We start from the raw sequence: 24,470 nt of genomic DNA, 5'->3' as shown, positions 1-24,470 counted from the left end.
CGCGGAGCTCCTCCCTCGCGGGCGCTCGAGCTCTAGGTCCGCCGTCCTCGCGCTGTCCCGCAGTCTCGCTGCGCGCGCCCGCCCGCCCGCCGCCGAGCGCACACCATGACCATGTGCTGCGGCGTCTCGCCATTGCCCTTGCTTGCGTGCGTTTCGCGTCACAGTCGCACTAACGCGTTCTGGATACAAATAAACTAGGCAGAACGAGGTCCGTCTGGGAGTCTGCCGCGGCTCGAGGATTTTTGCATGTGGGAACGGATCATTAGCCCCTGTCCGTCGGCCGCTCGGTGCTGTAAGAAGCCTTAGGCTCAGGTAGGTGAACCGTCACCGAGTCCCTCCCTCACGCGGCGCGCGCTGTCATGCGTGCGGATCATCATACGTGAACATCGCGGAGATCTTCCACCAGCTCGATCGCTCTATCTATGCCTGACTGACACGTCACGTGCTGCTTGGGGAACGCACTCCTGCCCTGGCTTGGGCTGGATGCGTCGCCGCGTCTGTGCCACTGACTGAGTTCTGGAATATTTTTATTAATGCCCCAAAAAAAGTGCAGTCGCGTGTGTGTGTGTGTGTGTGTTGGGGGGGGGGGGGGGGGGGGGGGACCAGCAGCACAACGCCGGCGGTATGGAGTCACACAGGTGAGGCTTCAGCGCTTCACTTACGGGGGGAACGGAGGATGGTCCGATGGATCATCTAGCGCCGGAGATGATGGTAGAACAGCGCAGCTTTTGCGCCTCATTATTTACCGCAGTGAGAACCACGTGTCGGACGCTGAGCTCCAGCACCGTGGTGAAACACTATCACAGTATGAGTATCAGTGAGTGCAGAATCTAAAAAACCCAGAAGTTGTGGTTTGGAGCCTGGTCGCCCACAGCAGAACAGTTCTCACAAACTAGTAGTATAACTAATCGCACGGTTTACTCCCGATTTTACATCACATTGATTGAGATTGTGATTGTATGTACTATGTATGTGTAGACAGGAGCTGCCAGGCAATAAGCACTACGAGAGACTCGATTGTCCTCACTGAAGAAGTGATCCATGATCATCATGTTCTCTCTTTGCGGCTGAACTTGTCAGGACAATTCCAGCGGAGCGCTGAGATTGAAGCCCCGGCCGCCGAGCTGTGGCTCTCGAACACGGGACTATTAGACGCCAACTTACAAGTTTTTACTCTGCGGACCATTGTATTGATTCGCTGTTTCTTCGCCTCGTTTATTTTAAATTCAAGCTCCTGTTTGTGGAATAAACTCCGCTAAACGCGGCTGTGCTCTTCAGCACGCAGAGAACAAGGGCTCGTGTGGAGTTGAAAAGCGTTAATCCTTATTGAGCATGTTGAAGTCGGGCAGCCCCAATGCCCCGGTGCATCATGGGACATGCCGGTGAAGCGCTGCACACACCTGTTGGCTCAAGGGGGTCAGCAGGTGGGCAAGCGGTTACACCTGTTGCCTTGTAAGCTGAAGGTTCTGGGTCCCAGTCCCAACTGCTGTAGAACATGATAGTAGTAGCAGGGTGGCATGGTGGCGCAGCGCCTGGGAAGTGCAGGAGGACGTGGGTTCGATCCCCGCTCAGTCTGTGTGGAGTTTGCATGTCCTCCCCGTGTCTGTGTGGGTTTCTTCCAGGTGCTCTGGTTTCCTCCCACAGTCCAAAGACATACTGTTCAGGTTCCTCATAGTGTGTTCCACTGATGTATGGATGAGTGACCCAGTGTAAATAGTGTATCTAGCACTGTAAGTCACCGCGGTGAATAAAGTGTGTGGGCTTGTAACACTACATAGAGTTCATTGGAAGTCGCTTTGGAGAAAAGCGTCTGCTAAATAAATAAATGTTAACGTAGTACCCTTGATCACCGTTCTTACCCTGAATTGATGCGGTAAGAATTCCCGGCTCTGTAAGTAGGTAAATTAAGACTCCTTGGACAATATTGCAGCACAAAGAATAATAGCAGTAGGGTGACTGACAACAGGTGAACTGTGACTCTCATTGAGCGTTGGTTTCAACGAAGGTGCCGAGTTGGACAAAACAGTGCTACGCCAAGGAGGTCAACCATGGCCTCTTGACTGATTAATACCTAATTTTTCCCAAATCCTGCAGGGTTTTCCATGACACCAGCAGATATGAGTTGCATTTAATTTTTTTTCACACTTTTGTTATGAGAAGTTCCCTGCAAGAAAGAACCTCGCTTTGAGGGCGTGTGTGTGTCCACCACGTGGCGGAGGTCACCGAAGTAAAAATTTCTGTTGCGGTGTCGGTACGTCTCATTGAGTACATAACCTGTGAAAAAGTAAGAATTTACATCTTTAGGGGCAAAGGAGCTTTGCTGTATTTCATGTTTTGCTGCTTGTGTTCTCAGAAGCAAGTTTGCACGTAATCTTTTCTGGGAACTGTCATGCTTTTTGGGGAAGGTGGTTCGCGTCATTGCCCATGAAGAAAAATCACAATACTCTTACAGTTTATTGCATTTGGGTTCCCCATTTTACCAGCTGTCCCTTGCAATTTGTGTCAATAACAGTTGGTAAAACCAGAGGGTTTTGTTGGTTTTGCAGTGCTTTAGACTATCTGGTAGACAGTACAGTTATTGACTGATGTTTGGCCTACATGACCCCCCCCGAAAGCAAAGTAACTGGTGAAAAATGAAAACGTGGCAACACATGGCATATGGAATTGTCCTATTAACATGGCACAAAAATTAAGTCTTCAGCAAAGGCACAAATGCATTTACAGAGATCTGTTAAAGTAGATTAAATTTAAGTAAATGGCCACAATATCCAGTGCTGCACCATTCCTGATATTTAATTGAAAGTAAGTTGTGTGAGACACAGAGGGAGTGTTTCACTGATGTATGGATGAGTGACCCAGTGTAAGTAGTGTATCTAGCAGTGTAAGTCACTACGGTGAATAAGGTGTGTGGGCTGATAGTAACACTACATAGAGTTCATCGGAAGTCGCTTTGGAGAAAAGCGTCTGCTAAGTGAATAAATGTAAATGTAAGTTGTTACACTGAGTTTTTTTTTTTTTGTGAAACTCAGTAGTAACAACCAGAAAGGGATGTAAACCAGTGTTCTGAAGGGTGTTTGAAAGGACCCGTATTAAGGATGTCTCCAGTGTTGTGCCAGTTTTTGTTTCGTCGTCTTTAAACATTTCGAGAGCTCAGGTGGATTAGACATTTCTTTAAAAAAAAAAAAGGGTTATAATGCGGAACTCGGATGAGAAAGCAGGATTTTTTTTTTTTCCCATCAGCATAGAAGCTTGATTTAGGTGGAAGTTTGTAATCAAGTCCAAGATAGCCAGCGGGTGAATGACACATCTGAAATGTTGACAATTGAACACGTCGGGGCTTTAAGTATACATACAATGTTCGCATTGTTCGCTTTCTTAAGCTTATCCTCTGTTTCTGGTCTTCCTTTTTCTCAGTACAGAACTTACTTGTAGGAGAAAAAAAAAAGGCTCACGTTTCTGGAGTCTTCTGTGGTTTCTATTTCCAGCAGGCCTTTTGGATTGCATGTCTTTGTATATTTTAATATGCTAACTAGTTGTGTGTTTCCTTTATTCCGGCCAATCCGTTTTCCAGTGACAAAAATTAAAAAAGGCTCTCTCAGTCACTGCCAAAAATAATATTTCACTCATTCAACTGAGGAAAGATACTGGGAAAATAGATTTCTTAGTCGCTTTGAGCCCTAGACAAGGAGGTGTTGATACCCTTAACACAGGTAACTGGTCAATAATATCAAGCATTTCATTTTATGAATTCTTAACAAGCAAACATTTTCAGAAGTGCTTTGCTGTTGATGTTCCTGGAGGGAGTGAGAAAAGGAAGAAGTGTTTGAGAGCTTTATTTACCAGCGCTCAAAAAAATTGTAAATTATTCTGATCCTTTGCGCAAAAAGTGATTGAATAAGATACAGAAGTAATATGGACTGTAAAATTGTCTAAATGAAGAAAAACGATTGACCTAGTAGGATAAGGAACATACTTCAAACAACTTTTTCTTGAAAGCACTGTTTTGAAATTAACAGATACGGCGCCAACAAGATATGATAAATTGGAGGGATTTTGTCTGCATCGTTTCGGCTTCAATGAAATCGCCACGGGAGCTGTTGTGCCGCGATAGTCGCTAGTGACTAACATCTTGACATTCTTCAGATTCCAGCCTGTAAGATGCTTGAGCTGCTGCAAAGTGCTCCTAGCTAGACAGCCTTGGGAACGTGAGACAGCACTCCCAACAACCGCCCCTTCGCGGCTCTTCATGTTGGGGCACATGGAGCGAACAGAAAGTCGGAGCCTCTAATTTAGGCTCCCTGGGAAAGTTTGACGCGGCTGACTCCCTCCTTTTTCAGTTTCCAAGAAACTGATGCTGGGCTTTTCATATACACACACACACACATTTTCAGAACCGCTTGTCCCATACGGGGTCACGGGGAACCGGAGCCTACCCGGCAACACAGGGCGTAAGGCCGGAGGGGGAGGGAACACACCAAGGACAGGACGCCAGTCCATCACAAGGCACCCCAAGCGGGACTTGAACCCCAGACCCACTGGAGAGGAGGACTGTGGCCCAACCCACTGCGCCACCGCACCCCCGCTTTTCATATAATTTTTTAAAAATTCTTCAAAAGTCACACTTTTTCCATTTTTAGTAGCGTTTTGTTTCCACTACCTGACTTGTCAGATGTGCTTGTTTGATACGGTTGTGGAAAATGTTGTTTGTCATTGTTGTGGGTTTTTTTTTTTTTTTGTAAATAGGTTGTTTGGCACTTAGCAGAAGTGCTGCCACTTAAATTGTGATCTTTGCTGAAAGAGAAGCATAGATGTGACACCTTTCGGTTTCAAGAGTGGGTGTAATGTACTTGAGAATGAATGCCTTGCCGCTGTGCTTGTATATCATTAGCCAAGCTGACGATTCTCCAGAAAAGTACCCCGTGATTCATACATCTTCATAACAATCATCCATTTTTCTTTGTATTGTATATTGTACTTTAATTATACTCATCTGACATAAATGAATTTACACTGTCTTATGTAGTAGCGGGGGAATATGTGACATTTATTAGAATGTTAATGTATTTAATTTAGAATGGCTTGGAGGGAGTAGAATTTGATTTAATAATTCATAAGCATATGTGCCACCTTCCTCGTGCCTAGGTGGTTCTGAGCGCTTATGCAAAGCAAGGGTAAAATGCAAAGGCGTTACTGATCCACTGTTAAGTCTTTTTATCCCATTGATAGTGAGATCATCCCAAGTGGCATATAATGTCTTTCAAATGATCGGGTCGATAATTTCTTTGCAGACTGGCATGGACAGTTGTTAATGGTTGGATACCTGTGGTTATTTTAGGCTTGATTAAATCTGATGTTATTATTCAATGTGGTGTTGTAATGACTTTGATGTTTATTATTAGATTCATAAATGATCTAGTAAATGTGTGTACCATGTTTATCACTAAATCAATAGTGGTTATTGCCTGAATAGCAGATTTGTTTAGAAGACATAGAAGCAGAAACTTCCGTGCAAGCAGAGATTGTCGGCTCAATAATATAATTGAAATCCCACTGAAATGGGATTTGAGGATATACAGTATGAGCCGGATTTGAGGATATACAGTATGAGCCTCTATAGAGACATGTATACTGTTTAATTCAGCGGTTTCATTCTGGTCCACATCTTTTCTTGCCTCAACAGGTCACCCTCGCTGAAAAGTACGTGAACCGGGATCAGAAGCTTGTTTACGTGCCATGTCAGGCTCGGCCCTGCCCTGTGGAACCAGGTCGGTTTGGCAGTGAGACTGACGGGCTTCGAAGATGTCGGCCTGCAGCGAGTTTGCTGAACACGTGTGGAAACCAGGCTCCTGTAAAAACTGCTTCCACCCTCGCAGCGCCCACCGTCCCAATGACAATGCGCTCCAAGTCAGGACCGGCACAACAGGCAACGAGGAAGACGGCCTGAGCTTCTCTCCCTACTGCAAGCCCACGATTGCTGTCCGGCCCACCGTGATGAACCCAGACACGTCTGATATGTGGACAGATGTTAATATGAATTCCGAGCAGGTCAGAGATTGTATAATATATCTCAGCTTTTCTCTGAACTGCTGAATCCCTTTAGGTATTTAAGAAGGGTCTCGAAATGCGTGTTTCGACACACATTTCTCTCGATTTCAAAGCTGCCCGATAAACTTCCATCACTAACGACCTGCCGTCATTCTTTTCATATTTCTCCTCATATTGTCTATTCTATAGGCAGCTACTTCAATAATGTGCAGTGGCAAAATCAGTGCTCTCAGCAGCTGCGCTCTAATAATCTTGTGTACTTAAACCTCTACGTTGTGAAATGCACTTTTGTTTACCCCGAGTGGTACCTCACTTTGGAGGAAAGCATCTGCTAAATGAATAAAAGTAATTTGGCATATGCTGCCAGTTTAAAAGCTTCCTAATTGTGTAACCGAAACAGCTCATTCAGCATGGATAAGTGTGATTTAGTTTTACTGTTTATAGATCACTTCCTGGCATCGTGCTTATATTTTCCCTTTCTTTTAGGATAATCAGAAGACTTCAACAGACAGGCTCAGCTTGAAAAAGTTGTTGGAGATCTCTCCCTTCGGCATGGACAGTAATGGATGCAGCAAGGCTCTCAAAGAGGCGGTCCTCCAGGGTACAACTCTGGGAAATCTGGACTACCCCACCAAGTTCTCGCAAGGAGCTGTGTCCCCACCGGGCATCCGAAAGGAGACAATCGGTAGTATTTTTGTGGCACAGGACGAAGGTTGGGGACTGCACAATGGTACTAGAGATCCCTGTGAGCCCTGTATAACCCAAATAATGAATAGCACTTATGTGACAAATGGCACATATTATCCACTGAGGCTGGAGGTAAAGACAACCTCTGTGGGTACCTGCAATAACTGTAGTGATGTTCTTGCCAGTCCCCCACCAGCACTGGATCAGAATGTATCCTTGGAACTTGATGGTAATATCACTTCAACTGCCCCAACCAAGAGTGCCAGCTTCAGAAGGACTGAGCCAGCAAGCACTTCCTCTTCCTCCAGCATCACCCAGGACTCTGCGTTGCAGACCGCTCGTACGTGCGGCCGAGCCTCTTCCTTCCTGTCTGAGCCCACCAGCCTGTCGGACTCCTGCTCCTTCGAAAGCAGTACGGATTCGCTCGTGTGCTCCCAGGGCCCTGACGTTTTTCGACATTCGTGCTCAGAGAGTCCCCAAACGTTTGTGTTTCCATCCAGTCCTTGCGCAGACGTTGGAAACAGACAGAGCAGTGCTGAACCGATCTATGCAGAGAGCACCAAAAGGAAGCGAAGACCTCTGGGTGATAGACCGGCTCCACCGAGCCCAGACCACGAGGCAGAACCAGCTGGAGAAGCACAGAGAGCCAAGATCACAGTCATGGCGACCCATGCGGAGAACAATAATCGTAAATTTTACCTAAGCAGTCCGGACTCGGCTGTGAGCACACAGTTGCCCCACTTCAGTCCAAACTCCAACAAGGACCCCAGCAGCCCTGCCTTCAAGTGGCCTTCAGCCTGTGGCAGCACAGATCTGGCTGTGGCCTCATCAGTCCAGCCTAAGCCTCAAGCCAGCCCTCCAATTCCACCCAAGAGGTGCTCACGATCTCCAAAACTGGGCACCTCCAGCCTCTCCTCATTGGTTCACGCGGAGATGCAGCCAGAGGCCTGCATAAACGCACATCCCCCCTCTCCTACACTGGTGCAGGACAAGCCGCAGGGAGACGGTCTGAGTTGCGCTCCTGTCTTTACTTGCTCGGAGAGGAGGCAGAAACTCTACAATTCCCACTGGAACTGGAAGACGCGGATCGAGGAGGAGGAGGAGGACGGAGGCGAGGAGGCTGTACCTCCGGGTGGGACCCTCGGCCTCATCAATGGGACTGCTGTGTTGAGGCCGGAGGACTGGGGCACCGCGGCACCCGGCAGAGAGACTTCGCCACCAGGCACGGCCAACAATGGCGCCAGTCAGCAGCGTGAGGGCAGCGTCTCGGAGTGTGACAGATTGGACGGGAACATGTTGACGCAGGCAGTATCGTCCACCAGGGAGCTGTCAGAGGGGCCAAAGGAGAGTCATGACCCCACACCACCTCCACCACCTCCAAAGAAACACCACAGGTAAGTCTTTGTCCTCTGTCATGTTTAATAATTGGGCGATGAGAGCTTCCGATGCAGCGCTGCCAAGCTGACGAGTTACGTCTTTGGAAGATCGGAGCATCGTTAGGAGCCGTGCTGCGCAGCCTCTCCCCAGAAGCGATCTCTTTGCTGACGTGTAATATACACTGACAGCCGGAGATTTCATCGCAGGTGCCTAAAGTCGTCGACAGTTTTACACACTTTAAACTGTATGCGATGCAGATATTAGCCTTTTTCCGCCAGAATTGCGCTGGAAGCTTTGCTTCTGGAAGGTCGTGTAAAAATGTATTCATGTGTTTGGAGTTTGTTCTGCTGTAGTGATTGTGTGTTTTAGAAGTACCCTCAGATCAGGTGGTCACGTCACATCGTGACTTCAGCATCCTTCATAATACCCAAGAAATTTTTTTTTTTTTTTTTTTCTCCTCATTTCAAATTTCACCTTGTTTGAAATGACTTTTACCCATTCTGGTATTGTTTAGGCTGATGTGATTGCTGTAAATGTGACTATACAAGGCAATCAGCTGACTGAAGTCAGCAGGCCCGTGCTCCCCAGCATCGAGTGACATGATGCCCTTTTGTTTGTGCAGTGATGCACGTCTTGTGTGATCTCTCTTTTCATGCTGAGATTATTCACCCTGATTCATCCTCCGTTACCAGGCCATGGCATTGTTCTCTCTTGCTCTTCTGGAATGTGACTCAATACATTCCTTTGTTGTGTTTGAAGAATTAATATATTTCATGGTCATCTGTTAACAAAAACCCCATATGAAAATCAGATTTATCACCTTGAGTTTTATTTTGACTTTTGGACAATGAAACAAGATGTACTTGGCTTTATGAATAGTTCTTTTTACAGACTTCGGGATGAGGGGAGCGCTTGTATGTCAGCTTCTAAATAGATACATTTGAATATCACAGCCACAATACTTAATCCTTTCTGCAGTTATTTTTAAGGCACTGCAATACGGTACTGAACTGTATATTCCAGTAAGCGCCGAATATCCTCAGCATCCTCGACTTTGCATGACGGAATTCTTTATATATCTCGTCTCCTGAGTCATAACCTTGAAGCAGAGCAGTTTCTGAAATAAGGACATGTAAACATTGAAATAAACTTTTTAACGGGAAGGGTACACAGCAGAATGGACGTGGTTTTTAAACGTAACTGCGAACTTCTCGGAGAATTACAGGCGAGTAGATGGTGGTCGAGTCTTTAGTGAGGTTCAGTTGCTTATTCAGCAAGTGTTTCATTTTAAGGACCACGTGACGCTGCCTGTAGCATATTATACATTGGCTCTTATTATGACATCCGATTGTAGGTCCGCTACTCATCAGCATGGAGACGACGGTTCGAGTGGAAGATTCCCACCTTATTTAGACATCTTTCAGCAAGTTCGCATCCTTGCCTGGGAATGTATGTTGTCTGACTTCATCAAAAGGCTTCTTTTTCAAACGTAGAGTGACGCTTGCAAGAGACTGGCTCCGCTTGTCTTGACCACTGATGTAGAGTTCCTCCTCTCATCTTTTCGTGGTGCCTCTTTTCAACGATTGGCCGCGCGGGTACGTCAACATGTCCTAGCAGTACCGTATGTTGGGAATCCTATCCCCTCACGGAGGCTCATGTTTTGATACTCTTATTTTTGTTAGAGCCTTAATTTTAGAAAGGCAACACAACTCTGCCTATTATGACTTTGTTGGTATGCTGCATTGCTAAAAATACAGTCTAAATGCATGTCTGAACACGTCTAAGGAAATTACCCGTGTGCTTCTTGGCGTTGAACCATTTGCTTTCGCCGGTCTGAGATGACAAAATGTAGCAAATTCAGCTTGTTTTGACTCTTGTAAAATTTGTATTCTCTCTTCATCCTGAATTACATTTTTTTCCTTTCCATTGATGGGAAAAAAATCTGTTTTGTGGCATACTTTTTAAATCACTAACTTGTGACATTGCCCATGTATAGAGTGCCTACTTTTTCCTGAACGCTAAGGGGAATCTCAGACCTACGTGACAATACTTTGTGCCATGAATCATTCAGGAGGCAGATGGTTTTGAAATCTGTCTCTTTCGGAAGCGCAATTATGGTCTCCGGTAATGCTATCTCGACAAGCTTTGGGTTCGGTGTAGCTGTTTGTGGTGTTTAGTGACAGTGCAACAAAGTGTTGACCTGTCATGGCACCCAAAACGCACGTGTTTCACGGAGCAGCACGGGAGAACATGGATGGGGCTCAGCAGAGCAGATTGTTGCCCCCAGCAACTACCCCTCTCGTCTCAGCCAGCAAAGAGCATCGGCCAGATCCCCCATTCGCCATGCCTCAGATTAGCCCTTCTCGAAGACTGAGAATAGATTGTCTAGATGACATGCAAAAATAAAAATCAACCAGAACTGAGGTTGCGTGGGAGCTGAAAGGTGAGATTACTTTAATTTTGGCACAGTTAACGGTGGCGTCGCTTACTGCGGAATGAGCCTCAACACTCTCACCGCAGACGTGGGTGTGGAGCTTTGCGTTTGTTTTCAGAGGATGTGCTTCTGTGCTTAGAGGAAACTTTGCAGTTTCATTTAGAGGTAGGTTGTAGAATGATGTAGGCTTTTATTTATTTCTTTTCACATTCTGATTTTGATCAGTCTCTTACTGATTCGTGTTTTCTCATAGTGTTTTAAAATAGGACGTCATCAGTATACACACTAAAAATGTGACTTCCGTATCATTCGTTGTGTCCGCACCTGGGGCGGCGGGGGATCTATGTGGATTTTTAAACATTTTTATTTAAGACCATGGCTTTCCTTATTTGTACACCCTTTGAAACGCTCGGGGTTTCTGGTCTTTGGAAAACAAGTGCATTCATTACCATCCCTCATCCTTTTTTCTCATTAGGATTTTGAACAAAGCTCTTTCTGTCTCTCTTTTACTGTTAATTTGAATATCTGGATTTGCTACTTTCTGTGAATGGAAAGGAGTGATCATATATTTATATCTTCAGCTGTGAAAGCAACATTAATAAGCACAGCAGTAACATTATTTGTAAATGTCTGGCAGTGTTCAGTTTTGAAATGGATGGATCACTAAAGGGTTTGCATGCCTTTTTTTTTTTTTTTTTTTTTGAAATATGTAATTAAAGTATTGCTGTTGAACTTATTCTGGACTTTGCAACAAGCGTCTGGTTGCTACAGCCCCCTCGTTGTGCTGTGGTCATGCTGAATCTGCCACAGCGAGACATCTGTGTTTTGATGTAACCTGCAGGTAAACTCTGCTCAACACTGGCCTTTTACCTCTTTTCCCACCGTTTTTGGCACACGGATTCATGCGTGGCATGCAGCCCAGGGTCTGATTTGGAGAAAAGACTTTTGTCACTCTCTTTATTATGTAAGTTTGCACACGCATCTGAATGGAAGGTTTTGATCCAGTTGCCCGGTGCGGACAGCGTGAGGGATGCTTGCAGCTGGTCATTTTGGTCACACTTGGCGCAAAAAAAAAAAAAAAATAAAAGAAAGCCTCCGCTCAAGGTTCACGTCTCCTTCCCCTGTTGTTTTCCTCGGCGTCAGCATCCGGCCCGGCCGGCACCGCATTTATTCAGCGTCGAGAGGTCTTGCATCTGAAACTGCATTTTCTTCTCCGATGAGTGATGTGCAACTGGAGCTTTTCACCAGAACGCATATTTTACAGTAGAGGAGAGGTATTCGCACCAGCATTTGCGTCAGCATTCCTCCCGCTAGAAATCGCACAAGACTGTGCAAATTGTTACTCCAACGTCACCCCCCACACGCTCTGTTATTTCTTCCAGCTCTTTATCTCTAACAAGTTTTTTTTTTTTTTTTTTTTGTTCTTCCAGCCGCTCTCCGGAAATAAATTCCCCCGATGCAGTCGGCCATATCTTTCCCTTTTAAAAAGGGCACATCTACCCAGCGTCCGGAACTTGTTTATTGACCTACGTTTACATTTGGCCTAATCTTACTTCATGGATTAGGATTCATGTATTTTGCATAACATTGTTGATACTTCTTCTACATCTGTTTTTCTGTACCTTGGGTAATCGCTTCGTTCTCCCAAATACTGACATGGCGTCCTTCGTGCCACAGATGGAATAAGTGTGGCTTTTGCAACATTTTGTCCTTCGTTTAAAGCCTCCTTACCTCCGTCATCCTTCCTTCGGTATTTATCGTATGCTCTGTTGTAATTTTCAGTTCTTTTTTGCGATGTGTAGTAATTATTCGGTGAAACTAAGTTTAAAAGCAAGTGCCCCCCCCCCCCCCCAAAAAAAAAAAGAAACTGGTGTCAAAAACTTACCGGTGATTAAATTTGCTCTTTCAGATGCAGTATTTAACTTGTTTATTTCAACTTATTAAAATAATTCATTTGTAATTCTTTTTTAACAGCTCATTTACGGTGTAACCGTTCACGCATCGTAACCCCAGAAGCATCCCCAGATACAACCTTTATTCAGCCACTACTCTGGCATTGTACTTGCTTATTTGTGTATCTTATAATATTTAAAAAGAAAAAAAATTGGTAGGAGGGTATCGGGATTTGTCTGTCCTGTGTTTTATGCACCTACTCGATCGATGAACCTCGATGCAGAAAGTGGTAGGTAAAAAACAAGGTTTGCTTGAGTCACATGTCTGCAGTTGTATCTCCTTCTCTTAATGTAATGCATAAATTGTACTTTTGCTGAGATGTACGTCGCTTTTGGACTAAAGCGTCTGCTAAACGAATAAATGTAAACGTAAATACGAACACTTTGTTTTGGCCCGATTTGCGTCATGGTGAAATGAGCTTCTACCTCTCTCGGAACTGCTGAATCCCTCCCGGCATTGAAGAAGGGTCTCAAAACCCATCCGTTTCAGGCCTAATGCTCTCTAACTCTTAAATACATTTGCAAAAAAAGTGGGATCACATCATCAATCACAGTCATGTTTAGAATTGAGCCAGAGAGGAAATTCGTAATCCAGCTCCTTGTGCGAAGTGTGCCGGCTAAAACAGGGACATCGGACAGGCTGCGTTTCCACAAATGTGAACCTGTAGCTCGTCGCCTTCTGCGAAAGTTTACTTTGAATTGTGCGTCGCTTCGGAGAAGTGTCTGCTGAAACAATAAATGCAGCTTACGTGTAAGTTTAAAAAAAGATGGCTATTTTTACTCCTTGTGAAACACGCACTCAGAATCCTCACGGTGAGGAAGTGGTCACCCTGCCGGTGTATTAAGAGAACCCTACAGGACAGGAAGTCCGCGAGAGGCTTTCTTTATCGTACATCTCAGAGCGAGACTGGTCTAACACGCACAGTACGCTCTCAACCTTTCTCCCCTCCTGTAATCAGAAGTGTTTCATCAACAGTGATGGTCCGTGTACAGCTTCTGGAACTCGTGTGTGTGTGTGTGTGTGTGTGTGTGTGTGTGTGTGTGTGTGTGTGTGTGTGTGTGTGTGTGTTTGCGTTTGTGCTGCATGTGTTCGGCTTTTAGTCCAAGTGGATCCTAGCTGTCAGATCTGTGATGTCTTGACGTTCTGTGGTGGCGACAGTTAATGAAAGGCCCGGCGCTTTTGGCGCACGCTCATCACGTGACTGTGGTTTAGCAGCAGCTTTCATGTTTATTTTATGTCCTGCCACACTGTGCAGGACTTGAGTTTGAGGGTTGTGTTACTGCACGGAGGGGGATGCGAACGCAGTAAGATGTAGAATTTGCATAAATTCATGAAGTCGTGAACCCAAGACCTTCCTCCATTCACGCCAGTTGTAAAACTTTAGTGGCTTTCATCATATGGTTTCGTTATGCTGTGCAGTGATTTTTTTTTTTTTTATTTTTTTAAACATGGTCTTCAACATGAGAGGCATTTGTCCAGGTAATGAATAATGAGATGCAGATGGCTGAAAAGGAGGCACAGAGGGGAAAACCTGGATGCCTGTCACTCATTTATATCAGTTAAAGTTTGAAGGGCCTTTATTTTGTAGCATTAGAAGAGTAGTAGTAAGATCATTTCTCAAATTCACTACCTTTGTAATCAGTGAGATGGCATATTAACAGAATGACTGATTGCCCCCCCCCCCCCCCCCCCCCCCCCAATACCTTTACATTTATTCACTTAGCAGACACTTTTCTCCAAAGCGACTTACAATGGATACTATGTAGTGTTATCAGCCCACGCACCTTATTCACCGCGGTGACTTACACTGCTAGATACACTACTTACACTGGATCACTCATCCATACATCAGTGGAACACGCACGCTCTCTCTCGCTGTCACTCACACGCTATGGGGAATTTGACAGCTGATTCAATGAATCTTGACATGGTTTCAAGCCTTTGCTACAAAATTAATTTCATATCGCGTTACACCACACGCATGTTTGTGTGACTGTGGTGAAGTTTTTCATTATGGAGACCGTCAGGTTCAGTAGGCGAACCGCCGTGTTGGTTTCTTTTTTTAGCCAGCCCTGCAGGCGGCTCCTTATCAATAGTCCTGTTGCAGATCTTCACAACGGAAGTTTAGAGATCAGTGCTCTGAGATTAGTGTTGTTGCGTGGAGATCTTGTTTCGTGAGACCCTAACCTGCCTTACGTTGTTAAAAGGCAGAAGCCAAATGGATAACGAAAAACACAGAAATGAGCGTGTTCACCTTTTTTCTTTTTTTCCTTTTTGTATGTGTCGTCATCTCTGGGTCGCTGCGTTCTCCATTCAAACACAGTCATGGTGATTTCGGGTTAAATGTGTTTTTCTCCTGGTAATTCTACTTCTATAAAAATCTGCACATTCTTGCTACAACGTGAAAGTAAATTGTAAAACTTAAAACTGTGCTCCGTTCTGCGTTTAACAACCAACGTTGATGGTTAAACTCTCCCAGAAGGCTCTAACGCTCATTGCTTCGGATGATAAGCGATGACAACGTGAAGTCCAGAACTCCGAAGTGGACGTGACTAGAGCCCGATGTTCGATTTCGCAGCATCCAAATGGCAATTGGCAGCTTGACTCTTCGTTTTCATCGGCTCACGAGTGTCCTGGCTCCTCCCCCTTCCGTACAGGTCGTCCGGAAAGATGAGCCAGAGCAGCTTGGAGCTGGAGAGGGCCAGTCAGCAGGGCTCCATAGAGAGTCTCAGCCAGTCCCTGAGGGCCTTGAGTGGCAGCTTGGCAACAGCCTCCAGCGACAGCCTGCACTGCGACTCCAGGGTCTTCAGTGATGGCGGTGAGTTTGGCCACCATTCTGCTCCACCCTCCTCCAACACACACACACACACACACACACACACACACTGCACTGGAGAATGCTGCTGCCCTGATCAGATCATCCATGAGATCCATGAGATCCGTGAGTGCGACGTGGCCGCTTTCCCCAATGAGAAGAAGCTCCGTGCTGCATATCATCTAGTACTTATAGCTTTATATTTACTTTGCGTGTCCGAATGATTGTGGGGAGATGATTGCAATGTATCCTGCAAGTCACCTTGGATACAGGCATCGGCTAAGTGCTGGTACTGCAGTGTTGTATGTCTGCTATATGCACGGATGTAAATTTTGACGTCTAGCGAGGGCGATGACCCAAGTGTTGACGAGGCAGCGTGAAAAAAAACATGGCTTCGCCTCACCAGCTCATATTTACTGCAAATAATTAGCACCGTGGGGCGTCTTTTAACTGTGCTGAAAATTCGGTTAACTTTCAGAGGGATGTTCTGTTTTTAGTTAACCAAGAAGATCCTCACTTTTCTAAAAGCTTTGGCTTTAAGATGCCGTTGCTGACATGTTCATGCAAATTAAGGGATACTTTATACAAGCAAAACCAAACCACATGAAGTATGAATGTAAGTTTTTTTTTTTTTTTGATTGTCGGGGGCAGATGCAGAATCTTTTGTTTCTCTTCATCCGTGGTTGAAGGGGTTGTTTTTAAGACTAATGAAAGAGGAAACGACCATCAGCTTCCTACCCACAGAGCCCCTTCCTATGAAACCCCCCCTACAAAGGAGCGCCACTTTATCCATGGAAAGCGTTTTAAAGGGCCTGTATGGACCTTCCTCCCGTGTCCGGGTCACGGAACTTAACATCAACCCTTATTGTTCGGAAGGGCACTGGAAATGAAGGGCAGATGTTGCCCTCACTGTGAGCCAGATGCCTTTAGCGAATCTTGCTTATTACAGCAGCTACCAGCCGAGTTCCAACATGTGCTGACTTGAAGCAGGTCGGTTTGGAGACCTGCTAACTGGGTTTCCTCGCCACTCGCTGTGGGGGAAAGCCACTTTAAAAGCTGTTTGATGTGGACCGCGGGCCATTGCTCAGCTCCTTTTAAAGAGCACCGTGAAGAAGTGAGACCTTTAAAGCCGTATTCCATGTCCGCGCTCTCACAATATGCATATTAAGGACTCGGGAAGGCTTTGTGAAGTTAGAATCTGCATATTTTCTTAGAATTTGTTAGAATCTTCTCAGCATTTTTATTTTCTAAGTCAAAGTTAAGTTGTTTTGTTTGCAATCTCAGTTTGCCATTTGAATAAGTCCCATTCCATTTTTATTTTATTACACATTCAAGCAAAATTGGCTATTCCAACTGGACAAGCTATTTCAAATCACTGCCTTTTTTTGTGCTAAACAAACTATGCCAACAAAGTGCACAGTTGAAGGTATCTGTGACATTTTGAAACGGTAAATGTTTTGTGTAAATAGTACAATAAGCATTTTTTGCTGGCCAGCAGCAAAAGCTTTTAACAAGGCGGAGGAGGAGTGGGCTGTGTTGGGAAATATATCTGTATTTGCCTTTTATTATCTTCAAAGTGGAATAGGTGCGGCACAGCAGAGCGGAGACTTGAAGCCTTCGGTATCCTTGAGTGGCCCATGAAGCAGTGCGGTTAAAGATGTATGCGTTACTCTAAATGGGAGGGTTAAGGCAAACGTCGGGAATCGCCTAAATGCTCCGAGACCATAATTGCCCGTACCGCGGCCGAAGCCTCGGTGCTTCTATAGCAAATGGTGTCTTGTGAGGAATCCATTCAGGAAGTGGAACAAGAGAGCAGAAGGAGCCTCGGGGGTACGCTGGGACAGGGACTGTGGACGGATGGCCCGCAGGAAGCGTTCCGGTCAAGGTTGGCTGCTACAGCTATGTGGGCCAGCCATTGACCGGGCTGCTGAAAGACCTCTGGTGCTGCGGAAATGGGATGGCGGAGCACAGTGAGGGCATTGTCAGCGACAGGAGAAAAGCTCTAATTGGCTTTGGCAGACGGGGACGGCTGATGGAGAGCGGCCGACGAGCGAGAACGGCCCGGAATGCCGCTCGGCTTTGTTCGGCCTGCGACGGTGGCCGAGCGAAGCGGGGAGGTCCTCGTAAATCACGCAGGTTCCTCAGTAAGCGACTCGGACTCATTTCTCCTAAAGCGCTAATTACTGAGCGTTGTTACGGAAGTCGCTTCGCAAGAATTTCCCAGAGACCTTTGCGAAGTGTTTAGTAGAGAATGGAAAAAAATGTGTTCGGAATGACTCGGTACGTTTGTCTCCTTCTAAGAAATTACTTGTTCCTACGTTTTTTTTTCCCCTTGAAAGCAGTTACTCGTGTCAAAACTCGACAATTTAATACTTGCCAGATTAAAGCAACGGGACATCGGCCAAGGAATCGCGTAGCTTCTGTTATCCATCTAACTCACAGCAGTCTGTCGTGTTCTTAGAAAAGTCCTTAGATTTAAACCGATTTCTTTACGTCAGTTAGTGTAAAATTTGGGACCAATTCCCCCCCGCCCTTTGTTTTACTACTTGACGCTACTCAAGCGATCCTCTATTCCAGATTACATTTACATTTATCCATCTAGAAGACGTTTTTCTACAGAGCGACGTACATCTCGGCGAAAGTACAATTTGTACGTTACATTAGGAGAAAGAGACGTGGCTGCGGACTTGTGATTCTTACGTAAACCCGTTGTTTCTTTCCACCTTATGCACCGATGTTCATCGCTCGAGTAGGTGCATAAAACTTAGAATAGCCAGTTCCTGATCACCTTCCCGATTCATTGCAGGGGCATTCAGTTGAATTCTTTCAGAAGTGTGTGGCACCCTCCTTGAGTTTTGCACATGTGTGGGCGGGGCCTATTAATATCTGCAGCTGGGGCACCCGTGGCGAACACCTGGGCCTCAGACAGCGCGCAAGTCGCGCCTGGAGGAGAATCTGCTTCTTCATGGCCTGGGTGTGTGAGACAGAGGCCGCCTTGAGCAGGAAAGCGCCACTGTATCACTGCAATACGTGTTCAAGGCGTTTCCAGGTTAAACAGTAACCTTCTGCTGCAATGAGATACTCAACGTATTGTTCACTCTGTAAACACATCTGTTCTAGACACTTGTATTTTCTTCTGAAAGTGGGTTTCTGCTTCTGTGTAACTTATGGTTAACCGTAATCCTCCTGGTCTGGGCTTTCGGTCATTTACAGTGTTTTCGGAAAATGTCCACAAAAGTTGATAATTGTGGGGAACTTGGCGGTACTTTTCCCTGCCGTTGTGATCAGCTTGATTATGTTTCCAGTTTTATTGTAAAAAATTCTTATGTCTGTAAATGAGTGGTGATCGTGGTCTTTTTTTTTTTTTTTTGTGTGGGTACCTCTGCTTGTACAGGCATCCAGGATTCCTCCCACGCGGGCAGCCCGTCACCGTTCCCTAGCAGTCCCCTGACCTCTTCGCCAGTGTCCCCGAACCCAGACCCCTTCCCCAGCATGGGCCTGGACCAAACGCAGCCTCCTCCGCTTCCTGTGAAGAATCTTCTGAGCCGCACCGTGTCTGCCCCTAGTGGTCCCAGCGGTAAGTTTGCACAGCGGGGAAGACCCTGCCTCCCCTTTGGCGGCTCGGAAGACAACATCTCCCGGCCCGAGCAATCCCAGTCGGGTCATTCGTGCAGCCCGGCAGACTCCCACAACCAGTACTCATCCAACGAGTCCCTGGAGCGCTTCCACGCGCACCTCGACCGCTCCCTGCGCTCCCGGACTCTGGATGAAACTCCCGCCAGGGGCCGAAGCAGACTGGGGGGCTGCCTCCGCGGCAGGGCCACTTCCTCGTCCTCTCCCCAGCTCAGCGGCCCCCTCCCCTCTCCGTCGGCCGGGTCTAGCCTCCACCTGCAATCCCTGCTGAGCAACATCGACAGCCGCGAGGGCGTCTATTCCAAGCTCGGCGGGTTGTACGCCGAGTCTCTGCGCCGTCTGGCGCTCAAGTGCGAGGAGCACTTCACCCGGAGCCAGCGGAACCCGCTGCACTTCGACGAGAGCAACTGGTCTCTTTTCAAACTGACGTGTAACAAGCCGTGCTGCGACGCCGGCGATGCTGTGTACTACTCCGCTTCTTGTGCCTCGGACCCAAGCAACTCCTACGCTGTCAAGGTACGGCTTCGCTTCGGCGTCCCTCTGCGCGCGCCGACGTTCTCGGAGTATTTTCGAAGGCTAACGCACGGCGGGGCAGGCGCTGCTGCGGTAAACATAATGCAGCGCGTGCGATTGTTTCACAATGGTCGTCATCAGAAAATGATATACGCGATCTGAAGATAAAATGTATATCTTCTTGTAGGTTAATATTGCACCACCCAACAGTCATGGCAACATTTCTCTTTCCTAAATGATGCAAGCTCCTCGATTAGTCATTTTTCGTAAGTGAACTGAGTCAGCGTTACGAAATTTTACCCAGTAAATCTAGTTCACTTGTAATAATGGAAGGAGAAAAATAAATGAGTAGTAACACAAATCTTTTTATCAACTATTTCTAATCGCGTTAAAACGCCCACCGCTGCGTCTTCGCTAAGGGCACGTCTTTTACGGCCGTTTCTCCGAGGGTGTGAATTCGTTAACGGCAACCTTTGTCCCACAGTCATCGGCTAGATGTAAAGCCAACAAGTCAGAGTGCGGAGTATTGCTCCGGGGCAGGACTTATTCCTAATGCCTCAGAACGAATTAATCACTTATCGCGAAGATACGGTTGACAACGGGGACATAATCGGCACGGAGGTTTGCCCTCGGAGAGACGGCCATCGACGTCACAGCATTTACAGCGCGTGACCTGTAGATTAATCATTAGGTACCACAGTCTGTGATGTCAGAATGAATCGCATAGTCGCATCAGTCAGAAACAGCCAGACAAATTGTATTTATGCTGCGCTGCACTTAGGGTTCATTGCGTTCAATATGTGTGACAGCTTTATCGTTTACCATATGTTTAGCATCACATTACATGGTCCAGATGTATCATGTATCTCAAAAGCTTGAAAGACTTGCAAAAAAAATTCTTGCGGGGATTTTACTTGGCTGAAGTCACGGATAAAGTCACCAAACGAATTCAATTCATATTTCATATAAAGGATGCAGTAAAAAATAATGCAAACAGATGTCCATTGTTTTTATGCAAAGTCTAAATGGCAAAGTGCTATTTGGAAACTGACATGAATTTATGTCATCAGTTAGCGGAGCTTCTGGGTAACCAAAATCTTTCCTGTCTATTTCAAGATCTGTAAGAGCCAGACCGCCGAGGGCAAGCAGGGTGATGTCTACGGCCTGTCAGTGCAGAAGAGCATGCCCTCGCACTTCAACGTGCAGCAGGACTGCGGCCACTTCATCGCTTGCGTGCCCCAGAGCATGCTGCCCCCCAACAAGGCGACGGGCCCTCCCGGACAGCAGGGCGAGCAGGAGCGTGTAGTGGTCATCACGCGAGAAGTGCCCCAGCAGACGGCCGCCGACTTCGTCCGCGACTGGGCCGCCTTTCACCGGTCACAGCCTGAGGTCTACGAGCGGCGCGTCTGCTTCCTGCTCCTGCAGCTGTGCAACGGGCTGGAACACCTGAAGGAGCACGGCGTCACACACCGCGACCTGTGTTTGGAGAACCTGCTTCTGGTGTCGGGCAGGCGGGGCCAGTCTGAAATCCGTGACCAGACGCACCTGCCCCGCTTGCTCGTCGGCAGCTTCGGCAAGGCCAAGCAACGTGGGGTCGAGGACGCCACGGCCGACCCCCGGCTCAGGAGGGACCATGCCCGCTTGGCCCCCGAGATCGTGTCGGCTGCCCAGTACCGCAAGTTCGATGAGTTTCAGGTGGGGATCCTGATCTATGAACTGCTGCACCAGCCCAACCCATTTGAGGTGTGTCCTGGGCTGAAGGAGCAGGACTACTGCTGCGAGCAGCTGCCACCCATCCCGGTTGCCTCAATCTACTCCCCGGGCCTCCAGCAGCTGGCCCGCCTGCTCCTCCAGCCGGACCCCATCAAGCGCATCCACATACAGGAGGCGCGGCGTGCTCTACAGTGCCTCCTGTGGGGCCCGCGCCAGGACCTTATGGAACAGCAGTGGGAGCGGCCAGGGGGTCCGCCCCGCCACGAGGGTCTTCTCAACTGGCTGGATGTAAAACGAGCCCTGCTGATGATGAAGTTCGCCGAGCGCTCGCTGGAGGCAGAGCGCAATGCCGAGCTCGAGGACTGGCTCTGCTGCCAGTACTTCTCCGCCGCCCATCCGCTCGCCCTCTGCCACACTGCGGAGCAGCTCTACTGCCTCAAGTGACACACTGTTCGTGCGCTGTGCCATGTGCTCTTCCATTCCACCCCGTCACGCTTTACCCGTGTTGCTCCTGCGGTAGAGGCCACGTGCGCCGTGAATCCGCGAGCTCCGATTTGCCCCCTTCCGCCGCTCCTTTAAGCGTGGAAGCGCGAGACCCCGCTTCTCCGTCCAGCTTTTGCACGGGGAGGCTATGTGGTCGCGTACAAACGTCTGGCTGAAGAAGTTCCTAACCTCGCCAGGAAAGGGTGGCACAGCTGTCAAACCTCCTGTTTCATATGGACGTCAGTATTAATGCCAGAATTGTGGACACTGTGGATGCCCTTTTATTGCAGTGTTACTTGATATGTGTGCCAGAGTGGAAGGGCAAAGCAGGGGCCGTAGCATTAACTCTTCCCCATGCATGTTTAATTTTTTTTTATTTTTTATTTAATATTGTTTTGTGAAAATAAATGATCGGTTGGACAAACGAGAACAACGTGTGCTAATTTATTATGCCACTGGCCTCATTTGAGGACAACTTTGTGTACTTGTTTAACTTTGAGGAGACTATCTTTGGCACATACGGGGGAATTGAAATGGACTGTACTTATTAATGGACTGTATTCTGAGGGGAATAAATGCATGTGATCCAGTGCTTTAAAACAAACATCTACCATTTTCAGTTATTTGACTCATATTTTGGACACATTTAGTTACATAAATGTATATCAAAAGCTTATTAGACACATTAGAAAATGTTTTTGTAATCAAACGAGACAGAAATCACGATTGTTTTGTATTTGCTAAGTCAGCGGAGCAGCATACATCAATCCATCTATCCGTTCATCTATTTTCAGTAACCATTTGTCCAGTGCAGGGTTGTGGTGGTCTGGAGCTTATTATCCCAGAAACATAGGGCATGAGGCAGGGTGCCCCCTGGATGGGATGGTAATCCATTGCAGAAACAGTGTTCATCCCCTTTATATATAAAATTATGAATATGTATTGACAACATCCCTTGCGGAATGTGAAGAACATGAAAATGGGTCTATTTAAAACAAATAAAAGCTAACTATACCTGGGAAAGCCAAGCAACATAAAGCAAAACATGCATTTCCTTGTCCATTACTAAACAAAGTACATAAAATATGTTGGGTTTAGTTATTTGTTGTCCCTTGAGCAACGCATTTTTTTTTTCTCCCCTCTTCCAGGCAATTGATCCAATTTGACAGTTCTGGAAGTAATGTGCTTTTGGTCTGTGCTATTAGTCAAAATAAAATCAATCACGAGAGCATGGTGAAGCCATTAGCTTAATTTGTAGTGCTTTGTGAATCTCTGCTTTGCCCATTTTATTGCCGCTATAACAACTGTCAAATTTAAATATTTTAGTGCCTTTGGTTCTTGTTGTATTTTTCAATGGAAAATGAATTGTGAACTGAACTGTAAATCTAGTGAAATTTCATTGAGTCCTTGTTGAACATTGTCTGTGAAACTGGAATTTCAAACAGACCTTTATGTGTACAATTATTATTGGACAAGTAATGAGCCAAGCAGGTCTTAATTGCAATGGATTCAATCTATTTGAGAATATATTTATAATGGAAATGAATTTAACACGTATTTTTCACTGGAATTCTTTTTGTGCTAATTTTGTATTATTTTGACAAAAGCCACTCGGAACATTTCAGCCATTTGTTTTGCTTTTTATAGTTTTTGCCAGCGAATGGCTGAATATGTGCAGTTTCAATTTAAATGGAGGTAGGTCACTGGAGATGGATTAAAAAAACTGCACAAATCAGAACCTTGTACGGTTTTTTGTCCTATGTTCGTTGCCACTGCTCTTGCGCTGTCTGTGAAAACTGCTACTGTTTGTTCTACTCAACTTTAAATTAAAGTCACTTAACAATAAACTGTACCTATGCTCCACATCAACCATTTCTGGGGCCTTTTTTTAAGTAGTTGGAATAATGCAAGTAACCTGCATAGTCAAATGTATGGTGTCCCACACCAGACTGACATGGAAATCTCCTTGAAAGAAGCAAATGATGATACGTGATGTATGGGCAGCTGGTAGTGTAGTGGTTGGTGTTACTGCCTTTGTCTCTGAAGGTTGCAGGTTTGAGCCTCACTTCAGCCTGTAGTACCCTTGAGCAAAGTACTTACCCTGAATTGCTCCAGTAAAATCACCCCTCTGAATAAATGGGTAAATAATTGTAACCTGAACATTGTAAGGTGCTTTGGCAACTACCTGTGCTATTAATTCTAGTAATATTTGCTGAAAAAGAATTTTTGCAAAATTTTTTGCCATGTTCAGACACTGGAGTAACACTTGTTTTGGAACAGCACAGTCATCTGCGGTAACTGCCTCATAAATACACTGTACATTTCAGTACCTGTGTTTGCATTTGCACAAGTGTAATGACTGTTTGTCTGACTGTAAAAATTATAGCTGCTTAACAAAGGGAAGCTCAAGGTCTAAAGGCCTTATTTACATTCCGATGAATATTTTGCATTGCAGCAGAGTTTATACTGTAATGTGCGCCTTTGTTTAAAAATAGATATTCTGTAGGAGGGTGCAGCGGTGCAGTGGGTTTGGCCGGGTCCTGCTCTTGGGGGGGGGGGTCTGCGGTTCAAGTCCTGCTTGAGGTGCCTTGTGATGGACTAGCATCCTGCCCTGGGTGTGTCCCCTTCCCCTCCAGCCTTATGCCCTGTGTTGCTGGATTAGGCTCTGGCTCCCTGTGACCCTGTATGGGACTAGCAGTTCAGACAGTGTGTGTGTGTGTGTGTGTGTGTGTGTGTGTTAGGTTGAACTCACCGCTTGCATTCCACTTCACAGCACCCTCTCATTGTTGGAATTAGAATGTGGAATTAAACTTTAGT

At 46.3% G+C, this 24,470-nt stretch overlaps 1 protein-coding gene across 1 annotated transcript; it reads left to right on the top strand.

Moving 5' to 3' along the window:
• Window positions 1-23,511, top strand: prag1 (PEAK1 related, kinase-activating pseudokinase 1). The gene is made up of 6 exons (XM_018755443.2): window positions 1-312; window positions 5,681-6,045; window positions 6,532-8,126; window positions 15,154-15,314; window positions 18,706-19,460; window positions 20,574-23,511. Exons 2-6 carry the CDS (start codon window positions 5,800-5,802, stop codon window positions 21,612-21,614), a joined length of 3,798 nt encoding a protein of 1,265 aa, XP_018610959.2. The 5' UTR covers window positions 1-312; window positions 5,681-5,799; the 3' UTR covers window positions 21,615-23,511.
• The last annotated feature ends 959 nt before the right edge of the window (window positions 23,512-24,470 follow it).

Source organism: Scleropages formosus, chromosome 6 (genome assembly GCF_900964775.1).
Source record: "Scleropages formosus chromosome 6, fSclFor1.1, whole genome shotgun sequence".
NCBI lineage: Eukaryota > Metazoa > Chordata > Actinopteri > Osteoglossiformes > Osteoglossidae > Scleropages > Scleropages formosus.
The sequence above is the reverse complement of the archived record's forward strand: the minus strand, read 5'-3'. Positions and strand labels throughout refer to the sequence as shown.